Source organism: Lolium rigidum, chromosome 6, assembly GCF_022539505.1.
Source record: "Lolium rigidum isolate FL_2022 chromosome 6, APGP_CSIRO_Lrig_0.1, whole genome shotgun sequence".
In the NCBI taxonomy this organism is placed as follows: domain Eukaryota; kingdom Viridiplantae; phylum Streptophyta; class Magnoliopsida; order Poales; family Poaceae; genus Lolium; species Lolium rigidum.
The window spans coordinates 225,790,654-225,805,695 of NC_061513.1; the positions used below are offsets into that span (position 1 = coordinate 225,790,654).

Consider the following 15,042-nt stretch of genomic DNA (forward strand, 5'->3'; position numbering starts at 1 on the left):
TACATACTTGCTTATTTGCACTCATCATATTACTTTGTGTTGACAATTATCCATGAGATATACATGTTGAAAGTTGAAAGCAATTGCTGAAACTTAAATCTTCTTTTGTGTTGCTTCAAAACCTTCTATTAAGAATCTATTGCTTTATGAGTTAAATCTTATGCAAGACTTGTTGATGCTTGTCTTGAAATTACTATTCATGAAAAGTCTTTGCTATATGATTCAGTTGTTTAGTCATTATCTATTGTTAACAAACTATAGACCATTGCTATGAATCACTTCATTCATCTCATATGCTTTACAATAGTATTGATCAAGATCATGTTGGTAGCATGTCACTTCAGAAATTATTCTTTTTATCGTTTACCTACTCGAGGGCGAGTAGGAACTAAGCTTGGGGATGCTTGATACGTCTCCAACGTATCTATAATTTCTTATGTTCCATGCTAGTTTTATGACAATACCTGCATGTTTTATTCATACTTTATATCATTTTTATGCATTTTTCGGTACTAACCTATTAACAAGATGCCGAAGCGCCGGTTCTCGTTTTCTGCTGTTTTTGGTTTCGAAATCCTACACGGGAAATATTCTCGGAATTGGACGAAACAAAAGCCCACGGCCCTATTTTCCACGGAGGATTCCAGAACATCGAAGGAGAGTCGGAGGCGGCCAGCAGGGGGGCCACCCCATAGGGCGGCGCGGCCCACCCCCCTGGCGCGCCCAGGTGTGGGGAGGGAGCCCCCTGGCTCCCCCGACGCTGCCTCTTCGCCTATATATTCCTTCATCTCGGAAAACCCTAGTACCGAGAGCCACGATACGAGAAAAGTTACTGAGACGCTGCCGCTGTCAACCCCATCTCAGGGGGTTCTGAAGATCACCTCCGGCACCCTGCCGGAGAGGGGGATCATCATCGGAGGGCTCTACATCACCATGCCCGCCTCCGGACTGATGCGTGAGTAGTTCATCCTTGGACTATGGGTCCATAGCAGTAGCTAGATGGTTGTCTTCTCCTATTGTGCCATCATGTTTAGATCTTGTGAGCTGCCTATCATGATCAAGATCATCTATTTGTAATGCTACATGTTGTGTTTGTTGGGATCCGATGAATATGGAATACTACGTCAAGTTGATTATCGATCTATCATATATGTGTTGTTTATGATCTTGCATGCTCTCCGTTGCTAGTAGAGGCTCTGGCCAAGTTGATACTTGTAACTCCAAGAGGGGGTATTTATGCTAGATAGTGGGTTCATGCATCCATTGAATGCGGGACAGGTGACGAAAGTTCTAAGGTTGTGGATGTGCTGTTGCCACTAGGGATAAAACATCAATGCTTTGTCTAAGGATATTTATATTGTTTACATTACGCACAGTACTTAATGCAATTGTCTGTTATTTGCAACTTAATACTGGAAGGGGTGCGGATGCTAACCCGAAGGTGGACTTTTTAGGCATAGATGCATGCTGGATAGAGGTCTATGTTCTTTGTCGTAATGCCCTAAGTAAATCTCATAGTAGTCATCATGATATATATGTGCATTGTTATGCCCTCTCTATTTTGTCAATTGTCCAACTGTAATTTGTTCACCCAACATGTTATTTATCTTATTGGAGAGACACCACTAGTGAACTATGGACCCCGGTCCATTCTTTTACATCTGAAATACAACCTACTGCAATCATTGTTCTCTGTTGTTCTTTGCAAGCAAACATCATTCTCCACACCATACGTTTAATCCTTTGTTTTCAGCAAGCCGGTGAGATTGACAACCTCACTGTTAAGTTGGGGCAAAGTATCTTGATTGTGTTGTGTAGGTTTCACGTTGGCGCCGGAATCCCTGGTATTGCGCCGCACTACACTCCTTCACCAACAACCTTCACGTGGCCTTCATCTCCAACTGGTTCGATAACCTTGGTTTCTTACTGAGGGAAAACTCGCTGATGTACGCATCACACCTTCCTCTTGGGGTTCCCAACGGACGTGTGCTTCACGCGTCATCAACGGCTCCGCGACATCCGTGTTATTTGATGGTGCCTTCCAGCATTATCGCGACCCTACTTCACCGTTGTTGGAAAGTATAGAGGTATTTATGTGTTCTTTTTCACATTTTTGTACACCTTTTATGAAATGTAGATTTTTAGATTAAATTGAATTGATAGGCATTTGTATACATTTGTAAATAAAATGGAGGATGACGATGAATAATTTTATCACGAATCCATAAGAGATAACTTGGAAGAAGAATATGATGATAGTAGAGATGAAGATGGGATCATCATTGTGGCTCTTGAACAAGGACAACGCGATGAGCATGAGCATGATAACAAAAGGTTCAAGGGTTCTACAATGGCATTGAAGATTCAACATAGTTTCGGCCAAGCATATGTTCATGCATATTATAGAGGGTGCGAAGAACTATGATGACTACTTTGAGTTGAAGATGGATTTTAACTCGAGGTATCGTCTATTTATAATTGCATCTTTTCTATCTAGTTGTATGCTTGCGGATGGTGTTGTTGCTGGTCAAATTGGTGAGTATATTCCTTTGGGCGAGTCCACATGCCTTGATGAAATTTTATAGATTTTGTGTTGCAATGATGCATGTGTTTGAAAAAGAATGTATAATAGAACCAAATGCCCAATAAATAACACAGACTCATAGCTATTGGAGCTACAAGAGGCTTTGTTGGTTCTATCGATTGCTTGCACCCGGAATGGAAAATTTTCCATTTGCTTAGCAAGGGCAATATCTTGGTCATGTTGGTGAATCAACTGCGAGACTGGAAGTTGTGGCATTATACGATATGTGGATTTAGCACTCTTTATTCATCGAATCGGGATATGACAATGCCATCAACGTGCTTTAGCCCCTCTGGTATTGCAAGACTTGCTAAATGAAATGCTCCACTATGAAAAGAGGTCTACCTTGCTGATGAAATTATCCTTGGTGGGCGATATTTGTGATGGTGATCCCAAACCCACAAAGCTACAAAAGATCTCTCTTTGCCCTGATGCAAGAAAGTGCGAGTAAGGATGTGGAGAGGCCATTTGGAGTGATCCAAGCTCGTTTGGATATTGTTTGCCACCTAGATCTAAGGTGGGAGAAAGATCAAATGTTGGAGGTCATGCCAGATTGGGTTATCAAGGATGCAAAATATGATTGTAGAGGATGGTCATGATCTTGAGTTTTACTGCATGGGTCCTCTAGTCGAGCCGGAATCAGCCATTTGCATTAGCAGTTTTTTTCTTGAGATGTATGGAGAAATTCTAGACAAGGATGTGCATCAACAACTTCCTAATTAATGATCTGCTAGAGCACATGTGGACACATCATGGAAACCAATACTATCACTGCTCCAATGAAAAAGGTTTATATCTTTTTCCGAAGAAGTCGAGCTATGTAAAAAAGTTTGACTAAGTTCCTAGAAAATTTTCATTACCATGTACAACACAAAATCGTTATCGTTAGATACATCATGAAACATATTTTCATACGGTAAGAAATATGTTTGTGCTTTGCTACAACATATTGTGTCTGATAAATGAGCATATTGTATTAGATAATACAAAAAGAATCTAAACATAAAAGAATGATAGCTCATAGTAATTTCCTTGTGTGATCAGGCTAGCTAGATATGTAGTTTAAAATTACCGATAATAATATACCCCCTCCCCTCCGTTCTGAAATACTCTATATTCTACTACGCCTAAAACTTATTCTCAAATAGTCTATATTTAGCTTTGTAATCAATAATAACACGGGATACGAAGCAGTTTACTTTTTTATTGGATATCACTACTTTTAATGTAGTTTGGATTGGTTGAAGTAATATTAATAAATACAATACTAATTTGTCTCTTTTTTAGAATGTAGACTAAATCAAAACGAAAGGGAGCAGTACAGAAAATGTGTATATGGAGACTAAGCTCACTATAAAGCATTTTATTTTGAAAAAAGACCATATTAGAAGTTTTTAAGAAATGAAAAAAATGTACATATAGGTTTTAGGTTATGATGTAGATTTCAAGCATGTAATATCTCAATCTGTAATACGTTATATTATGGGATACACACACAAAAAAATGTGACAAATTTTAAAGATGCACTTTTCACATATCTAGATCTATAATTTTGTCTTCTTGTGTAGATTAGAATACACATATCTTAACTCTTATTTATTCAAACGGGGGGAGTAGATAACTTTTTTTAACTATCTTATATTTGTACTATGTGTGACAACTACAATGTGGTGTGATATTCATCTTCGCCATTTAGGACGCCTCAAAATTTTGAGTTTAAATTTCAAGACGTTTGAATCTGAAACTTTCACATCCTAACTGGCGTTCAATGCATGAGTTACTCATATTTGGATTATTATAGTCACGGCAGAATACCATGTTGTAGATTAGAAAACGAAGTACAGTAGAAAAGGGCAACGATAGGAGGACAAGTCTTTTGTTTGCCCCATCTGTTCGGGGCCCCGTCCGTGCACTTGGACAAAATAGATGGGAGCGATTCCACATCATACGACTACCTATAGTTAAGCTGTGATCATCTCTGCTCCCTTCGTTTGTCAATTCATTTTTTTTTTTCGCAGGAGCTGGAAATGACTTCATCGACTTGATTATATGTTCGTCTGCCAACACAAGCAAGCCAGCTAGATTAATCTGCCACCTTATTACAGCTCATCGGACACATTGAGACTGACAATTATTCTGACACTAGCCAGTAATTCAGTATGAGCTTTGCTGAATCGCATGCAGTAATCAGCTGAAACTAATAAACATAGTCAAACAAGAAGTACCACAAGCCAAAGAAACCAACTAAACGTATATGATTTTCCCTCCAAACCTGACGTATTGGATTTCACTAGTCATTATTGCATTACCAAAAAAAAATTCTTTTTGCAGAAACAGCCACGTCGGCAGAAACAAAATGTGGCAATGCTAAGCTCGAAAGACTATGTAACGATTTACATGCACGGAGAAGACAAGAACAGCATCCGACTATCCCGGTTAAACTGCCGAAAACCTAAGGCGCCCATCTTATAGACTATCCCAATTACAAGATCATCTCTCATAGCTAGGGTAATTAACTGACAAGCTACAGCACAGAGACACACCCCTGGTCTTAACACTCTTTTCTGTTTGCTTTCCAAGAACTGCAACCATGACCTAGCTGACACAAACATACAAACAAGTCAATGTAGAGATCTGAAGATTATACAAAGGACGACATGCATCTATCTTTGGTTTTGATCCGTGGCCTGGTTGCTGGTAGCTGATGACGCTGACGTCCTGCCATTGGCCACCCCATTCTCCACAGGAGCAGGTGTCCCCCACTTCCCTTCGGACTCCAAGGGCTCCATCACTTTAACAGATCCATCTGACAGGCCAACTGCGAATTGATTTGGTTCTTGGGGATGTGCGGCGACAACATAAGGATAAATGGCCGGATTGCTGGAGCCAGGAGAGATAGGGTTGTTAGATCATAGGAATCATGTAAAACCAGTAAAGTATTGCCATAATCTGAAACTTTAATGGAATGAGAATTCAAACGTAAGAATGTCAAACTTGTTGTATGTATATTATACGTTACACTTGGTATCGGAAGATATGTTGTACTTTACACTTGATAACAGATTGTGTTTTTTACAAAGGGAATATCAATATCGCGAAGATCCAATGGATTGTTTGGAATGATTAATGTGTGTCAACAGTCAGCACCCATCCTATATATTTTGCACGATAATATAAAGACATTGGTGATAACCTATATCCTGTACTTCATTGTCCCACATATTAAACACCCTTTCATGTGTTACATCATGCTCCTCAAATCGGGAGATTATGTCGTACAAAGTTGAGTACTCCTTAAGCCAGTCCACCCATATGAAATATTCTTCCATACTACCAAAACTTGAACAAAGAGAAGTGCTAATAAAGAATTGCATTTTTCCTAACAAGCTCAAAGCACCCATTGTTCTTGTTTCTTTCAAAACTTAATGCTTTCGATGTTTGCAAGACTGGAGTTTTGATGCTTTTTTATTACTCCCTCAGTCTAAAAATAGGTGTCTCACTTTTGTCTAAATACGAATGTATCTAGATGTATTTTAGTTAGAGATACATCCGTATCTAGAAAAAGTTGAGACGCCTATTTTTGGACGGAGGGAATAATATATATTTGTTCACTAGTTTGTCCATTATAATTATTCCAAAATTTTCAAATGAAAATTACAGAATGAGTGAGAATTTGCTTATCGGGTGGTTATAATATCAGCATGCATATGACAATTAAAACTGCAGCAGCACGCAGAACTTCAGACATGATCTTCAGGCAAATATTGTGCAACCAATGTACAAAAGGGGGATACCTGTTTATGGCAGTCGAAGACATGTATGCAGATGATGCAATTCGGCATCGTAATCTCAAGTTGTCCGCGTCAAAAACGGCAACATTACCATCAGTAAAAGCAGCAAAAACCAGTTGGCTATTGCACGAGTACGATGCATGTGATATCGGGGCTGACAAAGTTCCCTGCGGTATCCACTGAAACAAGTCGAGAAAGAGATCTATCAGATATTGAAAAAGAAGAGATTTAACAGACCATAACAAAATGTTTTCATCAAATATATGATATGCTACCTGATAGATTCTCTCCATTTTGGATGCGTCATATATAGCTAACTGAGTCTCATGGACTACTAACAAGCGACTTTGATCAGAATTAAACTGGACCCTTGTGTCTCCTGACGGAGTCTTCCCAGCTGGCATTTGTATAGCGACCGTTTTTTTCTTTTCCCAAGTATCGTTGGCCCACACACATAACTGCAAAAGAGAAAGGAAGCCGGCTAATCACCAAAGTGTTTACTGGGAGAGAGAGAGAGAGAGAGAGAGAGAGAGAGAGAGAGAGAGAGAGAGAGAGAGAGAGAGAGAGAGCAAATATATAACGAAGGCAAACATAAATGGCCAGTCATCAAGAGGCCACAAAACAAAAACAGGAAACAACTGACCGATGAAAATGCAAATAGGAGGTAACAAGGTGTTATCAGTAGTAACCTGTGCATCGGCTCCTGAAGAAACAAGTATATGCAGGCTGTTGGAGAAGGCCAGTCCGGTTATCCTCTTTTGATGTCCTTTGAGTCTAGTTTTGACCTGAAAAGGTAAAGCTCAATATGGCTGCAAAGCAATGATTTAATTAATAACTCCGAGACAATCTGTGAAGATTTTCAAGAATTTAATACCTCATCTACCCTGACATTGTATATGTGGATGGTTGAATCTTCCATTCCGATTGCTATGATGTTATTGTCTTGAGGGTGAAATGCTAAAAAGGTGGATGCTGGTGGAGGTGGCATGAATGTTGTCATCACCTGCAGGAGAGACACTGTTAACGTTCTGGTGAAAAAATGCACCTTACTCTTTATTAGAAGGATATGTATAACAGAAGAGTACAAAGGCTTCATGGGCCACCCAAGATAGTAGGCCTGGTTGACCACCCATCAATAAAATACTACCTGTGTCCATAAAAGGATGTCGCAAGTTCGTATAAATTTGGATGTATCTAGGCACTCTTTAATGTATAGATACATCCAAATTTAGACAAATCTCCGACATCTTTTACGGACGGAGATTTGTCTAAATCTCCGACATCTTTTATGGACGGAGATGTATCTAGGCACTCTTTAATGTATAGATACATCCAAATTTAGACAAATCTCCGACATCTTTTATGGACGGAGGGAGGTACTGAAGACCTAACGATGATCTCTGGAAATGCATCCAAATAAGATAATTAAAGTTACCTTAAATGTCATCATGTTAAACAATGAGACCTTTCCACCACATGCAGACATCACATAAGAATCATTCTTGGAGAGTGCAATGCATGGGACTGACTCCTCAGGATTTGCTTCCCCGGTATCATTTGCCATGACAAGACCACTGTTTGGTTGCCAATGTTGTGGCACAACACTGGCTGTGGCCTGCTCAGATGAAAGCAAAAATTTATACACCAACCTAAATTAACCTAAACACAGAAGGAATCAATAGAAAAGTAGTAATATGTATATACCTTGCCACTTGGATTCTGCTCATTGCGATTCCATTTCCAGAGTCTTTGAATAGCATTAGACCCTAGTGCTAACAAACCGACACCAGAATTTGTGTACAGAAGTCTGACAACCTGCATACAAAGGTTGATAACCTTATCAGAAAATCCATGATTAGAAGTATGAATGCACAAACAAGAATAGGAAGGATCAAACCTTGGTGGCTTGGTCTGGAGTTTCTGGCATTGTGGCAACACGGAACTGCTGGGGATTTAGAACTTCCATCAGCTCCCAAGGTTTTGCTTTATCAGGCTTTTCTTCTGAAATTCTTGGCTTTATATCTATGCTTCTAGATGCCGGATCCCCGCCATTCTATCAAATTCATGATTAAGTAAAATGATGTTTAGACTGTTGCGGATAAGGTCAGCATAGAGGCATTAAAACATATGAAACTTGTCAAAGTCATTTATCTTCTGGATAAACATACCAGCATAGGAGATGGCTTTGCAGGAGAGTTGTCTAAGTGATCCATTCGGCCAATGTTAGGGGAGATGCCCGCAACAACAGGAGCACCTGAGACCTATTAATTCGATATTCAAGGTTAGGAACTTTCTGGAAACTACAACCACAACCTGATATGACAATAGCATGCCGGAAGATATGTACTTACCTTCATAGCAGAAGCTTCATATGGCGATCTAAATGCTTCGAAAGGTCGGTTTCCAAAAGCCCGTAAAGATCTGAGCCCATCAGAATTTGCAAGTATCTTAAAGCCATTGTCTACAGTAGTAACAGCAAGCAGATTCCCTTCTTTATTGAACCTCAACCGCGGAAAGCCCTGTTAGAATATACAGAGGTTAGATTACTGATTGGAGAAAAGGTTGGCAAATTTAGTAGGGAACAGAGACTGACTGGCAAGCCTCCGTCAGCTTCAATGCAGGTAAGCATGTTGGTGTTATCAACATCCCAAAATTTAATTTGGTTATCTTCACCAACAGCTAAAATGTGATTCTGAGCTGTATCAAATTGCACAACACCCTGCACTACACCAGATGGCTTCTTACGGAATCCAGAATATGTCCTCTTGATAGATCCTTCACTTTCGTTCCACTCAACCAAATGTGAGTCTCCGTCTTTGCTTGTTCCGCATGAAAACAACCTGCGAATTGATGAACAAGTAAAATAATCCATCAGCAACAACTCATACACTTCTAGTGAGTAAAATAACACATCTATGTTACCTAGTTCCATCGGCACTATAAAGCATTGTAGTACACCATTTTCCTGGAGCTTCATAGTCCACCCTAGATCCCATATTATCATAAAGCCATGCCTTAATTTTCCCGTCCAGGGAAGTTGAAAAGATAAACTGCACAGGACACATAATGAAAGTGTGTATCAGTACACCTGATCGACGCTTATGTCTTGAAAAACCTATGCACTAATCTCTCTCAATTCACAGTAACAGGAACCACCCATGATGGCTCATATACAGCCCTAATTCAAACTAGAATAAGCAGCAACCAACAGATATCATCATTGCATTCCAAGATGGTAATGCCTAAATATTCCATTCACCTGAATAGTCTCTTTGTGGTGAGGGCAGATAGAATATACAGGTGCATCATGCCCTTCAAACGAAAATATTTTCTGACCATGCATATCCCAGACCTACAAAATGGAAGGGAAGTTGCAGGAGACCAAAGCCGGAGAAATAGTAAATAGATGATAGCCATTCAAGACATCAAATACCTTTATCAGCTTGTCATCTCCACAAGTAACAACACAAAGTTGTTTGTTTGGGCGGGAGAATGCTATGTCATTAACTCCTCCAGAATGAGCCTCAATCTGACATGAAGAAAAGATTTAGTAACAAAAGTGATTCAATACAATGGAATATAACATCGTTACCCGCAAAAAAAAAAACATAACATCTATAAATTTAAGTTCGATAGGCAGTTAGAAGTTCTACAAACCTCTAGAACTTGGCGTGTTTCATTTGGCTGCTGATATGCATGCAGATGGATCAAATGTTTTGTGAATGCAACTCCTAAAAGCAAAATGAAAAAAGGAAACTTAAGCACCAATGGAGGACAGTAACTTAAGAAACAAAGAAGTGCAATACAGGGTTACTGACTGAAGACTGAAATATTGGCACTAACCCATCAAGTCTCCATCAGGGCTCCATGTAACTCGGTTAATGGACATGGAAGAGTCTTTAGCCACGGCACTCTTTTCTCATGAAAAGTAAAAATTGAGGCACATATATAAAATCAGAACATATAGATGCTTGCAAACAAGGTACAACACAACAGGAGGAAATTACATTCAGAATCCAACTTGTGCTCAGTTACCTGAAACTGTGGTGAACACGCTTGCATGTCCCAAATTTTGAAGGGCTTCGAGACCAGCCTCTCACGCAGACCAATCTCCCAAAGCGTAATTTCACCATTAGCAGATCCAACTGTTGAGCAGCAAACATGACGAGAAAATCGATAATGTGTTGAAATTCAAAGATTGACCAAATCATATAAAGACCTTTTGTACTTGCTAGTTGTGATCAGATCTTTTTTTTAGAAAGACTAAATTAGCAATCTTGATCCTACCTAGTAGTAGTGTATGACGAGAAGGATGGAAGTCCATGCTAGTTACATTAGATCCCTGTGATAATGTACAAGCCACTGTCTTGGGAAGATCATCCAATGACCACGAAGGTTGAGGAATAGGCGCAGGATATGTGGCCTGCAAAAGAAGTACAGATAATTTGTTTAGCTCATACAAAATGCAACGTGGTCATAAATCTTAACTGCATTTGCAACATTACCTCATCAATACCATGTCCACTGGGCCTCAATCGCTTCATTAGCTGCTCGGATTCTGCACTTTGATAGTCTGTTATAGTTGGGCGTTTCATCATGGAGACAGCTGGGGAATAATGTAATATAAGTATAGAACTAAGGTCACAAGACACATTAACCCATCACAACAAACAAAACGGCAACAATAAAAAGTAAATATTCATTTCTATTGGCGGGGAGCTAAAGCTCTACATCTTTTTGCTCCGATTTTTTTAAACTGAGCTAAAGCTCTACATCCTGAAAGAACTAAGTCATAAGTTATTAATCTCATAAAGTAACTGTATAACGTTAATACATTATACTCCTTAATATACAAGTCATCAGAAATTATTTACATATAGCTCTAATATGTAAATCAGATTTAAAATAACCAGCAAGCCAAGTCTGTTACAGATTATGCTCGAATATGTCATCCCTAGTGTGGAGAAAGGTCCACTTAACAAAACGTGGACAAATTTGGGTCACAGAAATATTATAAAGGGAGTGTATCAATACGCAAACCAATCTTCCTTCGTAGAAATTTTTTTGGTGCAAAGATATGTAAAACTAGCCACTCCATGCATGTCAACAGAAAAGGTGCCAGAGTCTAGGCTATACCTTGATTTGGTGGAACAGGCATTGATGATGCGGTGACACCAGCAGACTGAATAGATGATGAAACAGCAGCATTTGTCATCCAACCAGCTAAAGATGGACCAGCAGGAGGAGGCTGAAATGGCTGTGTGGATGAACATACTGGATGTAAGTAACAAAGCAATGATAAATCAAACATGAGCAGGAAATTATTTGTAGAAACATACAGGATGGCCCACGAGTGGTGGGTATGCGGCACCAGCCTTTGGAACAGCTGCCAACGGTACAGACACAGGTGATGTACGTGCTCCATTTGGAGGAGAGCAAGTATGATCAGTGAATAAAGTCTTGATATCTGGATTTGGCCGAGGGTTCTTACAAAGTTGATGCTGCCAGTTCAAGCTGCATATGTTCTCAAGGAATCATCAACTTGCACATTCACAGAGTGAGTAATGGAAGATTAAACAGAAACTCATATAATGTAACTCTATAAGATTATTAATTCCAGACCTTTGGTTAATTAAAGTCCGCAATCGTGACGCCTTGAGAGTTGGAAAGACAAGTTTCTCGCGGAAAAGGGGGTTTGCTTCAATTAGTTTTTTCAGCTCAATCAGCATGATACTGCGAGCAGATTTGGTATCCCCATACTTGGATAATTGTTCATTTTCCCTGCAGGGGAACATCAAGCAGTAAATAATTTGAGCTACTTCATTAAAAAAAAGTAAAGCCAATATACTAATAATATACATAAAAATAAATTAGAACAACAAAAAAATGGAACACCCCACATATATTGTTAAAAAAATAGTTGTGGAATACCACACTCGACCAAGAAATTTACAGATAATAACTAAGTACTACTAGTGATCCATTATTAATAGTGTTAACCAGGAAATGTTTTGTAGGAAAAGACCAGCATGACTTATAAACTATCAAATGACTTATATAACACTTAATATTGTTTCAAGCACGCCGTTTAGTAAATAACTGGATTATCAAAGCACTAACAAGTTTATGCAGTTACCGTGCCAGTGTGCTCACTCAGCTACAGGCAACAGGTTCAATTTCAATGCAGGATACATACCAAAAGATTGAATAATGTGGTTACTGGTTACAGACAAACTACAACCGCACCAAGCATAGAACTTCAATAACAATATATAAGCAAAACGCTCTAAGAAAGATGTTTGAGTTTCAAAAGTCTGAAGCAATAGAATATCTACAGTTCTGCACTGCATTGCTGCCAATGGCTCACACAAAGGAACAAACTAAAGTTTCCTGGTGAGGAACCACATAACACAAACATCTGTTATAAAATTATTACAAGAAGCTTTCATGATGGCTTCATCATAGAGAATAAGGGAACACAAACAATAGTAATAACATGAGGCAGGAAGATTGTACCTAAAATTCTCAAGAGTTAGAAGCTGTGTAATCTCTTTAAACAACTCCTCATTGAATGTCGAGAAGACTTTAAGATCCTTGACAAGAATATCGACCGCCTTTGCCCTATCATGCCTGTTGGATATTGTTACAGAAATTATAAATTTCGCCCAATTTCCAAAAACATGGAACCAAAAACCCCTGGATCCTTTTTCGGGACGGGGTGCAAATGTATAAGACGGACGAGAATATTACTTATCAAGCGCTTCGAGATACTTCTGCTTCCTGATCTCGAAGAAGATCTTCATGGAATACCGATTGTCGTCCACCTTGGTGAAACCTGAGAGGTACCTCTCCACCTCATCCCACTCCCCAGCAAGGACCTTCTCCTCGAAGTACTTGATGTTGAAGTAGAACCCTGACTCTTGTTCAAGCCTACAGCATGATGCACGGCAGATCAGAACTCTCAAGAATGCGATGTTCCATTGGACTGAACATAATAATAAGTGGAAGTCACAGCGCAAACAGGCAAAAATGGTTAAAAACTTAGAACAGACTATCAGAGCAATTCCCGAGGTCGTAATATTTGTTCAATGACATCGACTCTTGAGGTCAATACTGATGCTGGTACCTGTCATCTACGCTACCATGTACTAGTGATGATTAACTCGCAAGACGCCACAGAGGGGACACCAATGCACTGGACTAACGACACTTAATCTAGTAGATCATTTACCAATTACTACTATAAAGTAGCCCCCCAGACGATAAGAGAAGAAACAGTCCAAGTTCCATGAAGAAAACTAGTTTTGTATTACTTGGGCAGCACTAGGAAAAAAACAAGCGGAAAAGGACACGACTGAGTGAGTCACGCGATCTCGAAATTTCAAATCTACCCCTGAACCACCCAACTATAAAAGGGAAATTGCAGCAGAGACTACTAAGAAAATCCAGTTTGACCAAATTAAATTAACAATAATTATTATCAGGGAGAGAGAAAAAAAGAGAGAAGTATTTTTACCAGACACGCCGGGGAAATACACGAAAGTTCGCAGGGATTTACCGCACGTACGGAACAAATCAAACAGAGCAAAAAAATTGAGGTAAATATTTTTTTCCCGATGAACTCAAAACCCAAAGCAACTACTCCTACAAGTTGAGGAAGAAGGAAAAGACCTAGAGATTTGTTCCGTGAAAAACGCAAAAAAAAAAATCACCACGCAGCGAAGGAAATCCCTAGGGGCCTTGTGAGCCCAACCAAACAGCCACCAACCAACCGTGAAAAGGAAAAAAAGAAAAAAAAATAGCCCACGGGGCAGCAGGAGAGAGAGGGTACCGACTTGTGCACGGTCTCCTTGAACTTCTCCTCGTCGAGGAACTGGAGGATGAGGAAGACGAGCTCGCGGCTGAGGGACGACATGGCGCCCGCGCCGCCGGCACCCGGGAACTCGATCTGCTTTGCCGCCTGGCCGGCGCGCGGGCCTCGGGGCGGGGGTGGATCTCGTCGGGCGCGGATTCGGAGGGGGGCGAATTGTATCTAGGGTTTCGCCGTCGTCGTCGCCGCCCGCCCCGTGAAGAGAGAGAGAGAGAGATGTGGAAGAGAGGCGAGGGAGAGAGAAAGTTTAGTAGTCTCGCTTTCTTCGATGCGTTGCAGACCTCTCGCCCTTTTCTCTCACCCCACGCCACCACCACTGCCTTATCTACCATACGTGCCGTAGCTTATTGATACGCTCACGAGCTTATAGATAAGCTAACGCGTGTATGTGATAGGCAGGGGGAGGCGGAATCGAAGGGCGCGGGATTAAATCGGGTGCATATTCGTGAGGTGGCGTCCGGTCGTGAGCGCGACGTGCGCACGAGATGACGAGACGGTACCAGGAGAAGATCGCGACACCAACTCGGTTCTCTTTGCGGGACGAGACGACACGATACACGTCAATTAATAATTGCGCAACGGGTGGATCTCTCTCTCTGGGTTTCTCGGATCTCGGTTCGCTCTTCTAGCGTGGAACAAGTACAGTACTCCTGCGTCTGCGTAGCAGCACCGACTGGGTGCGAGCGATGGATGGGGACCCCGGTGACGTGCATTAATCCTCCACTATCCTAACCAACCGGTCCATATTGAAAGCAGTTTGGAGTAGAAGAAATATCGAGTCGCTGTTGCAAATTGTT

At 40.4% G+C, this 15,042-nt stretch overlaps 1 protein-coding gene across 1 annotated transcript; it reads right to left on the minus strand.

Annotated features, from left to right (window-relative positions):
* Positions 1-4,952: 4,952 nt before the first annotated feature.
* LOC124666554 (protein TPR1-like) lies at positions 4,953-14,341 on the minus strand. The gene is made up of 25 exons (XM_047203896.1): positions 14,211-14,341; positions 13,126-13,305; positions 12,892-13,005; positions 11,998-12,156; positions 11,715-11,889; positions 11,512-11,632; positions 10,881-10,981; positions 10,663-10,798; positions 10,411-10,520; positions 10,219-10,288; positions 10,033-10,106; positions 9,809-9,904; positions 9,635-9,727; positions 9,298-9,425; positions 8,969-9,215; positions 8,727-8,894; positions 8,544-8,636; positions 8,273-8,428; positions 8,080-8,190; positions 7,811-7,990; positions 7,250-7,378; positions 7,065-7,160; positions 6,651-6,833; positions 6,379-6,554; positions 4,953-5,464 (listed from the first exon to the last, which is right to left on the minus strand). The coding sequence occupies exons 1-25, from the start codon at positions 14,288-14,290 to the stop codon at positions 5,248-5,250; spliced, it is 3,393 nt and encodes a 1,130-aa protein (XP_047059852.1). The 5' UTR covers positions 14,291-14,341; the 3' UTR covers positions 4,953-5,247.
* Positions 14,342-15,042: the final 701 nt, after the last annotated feature.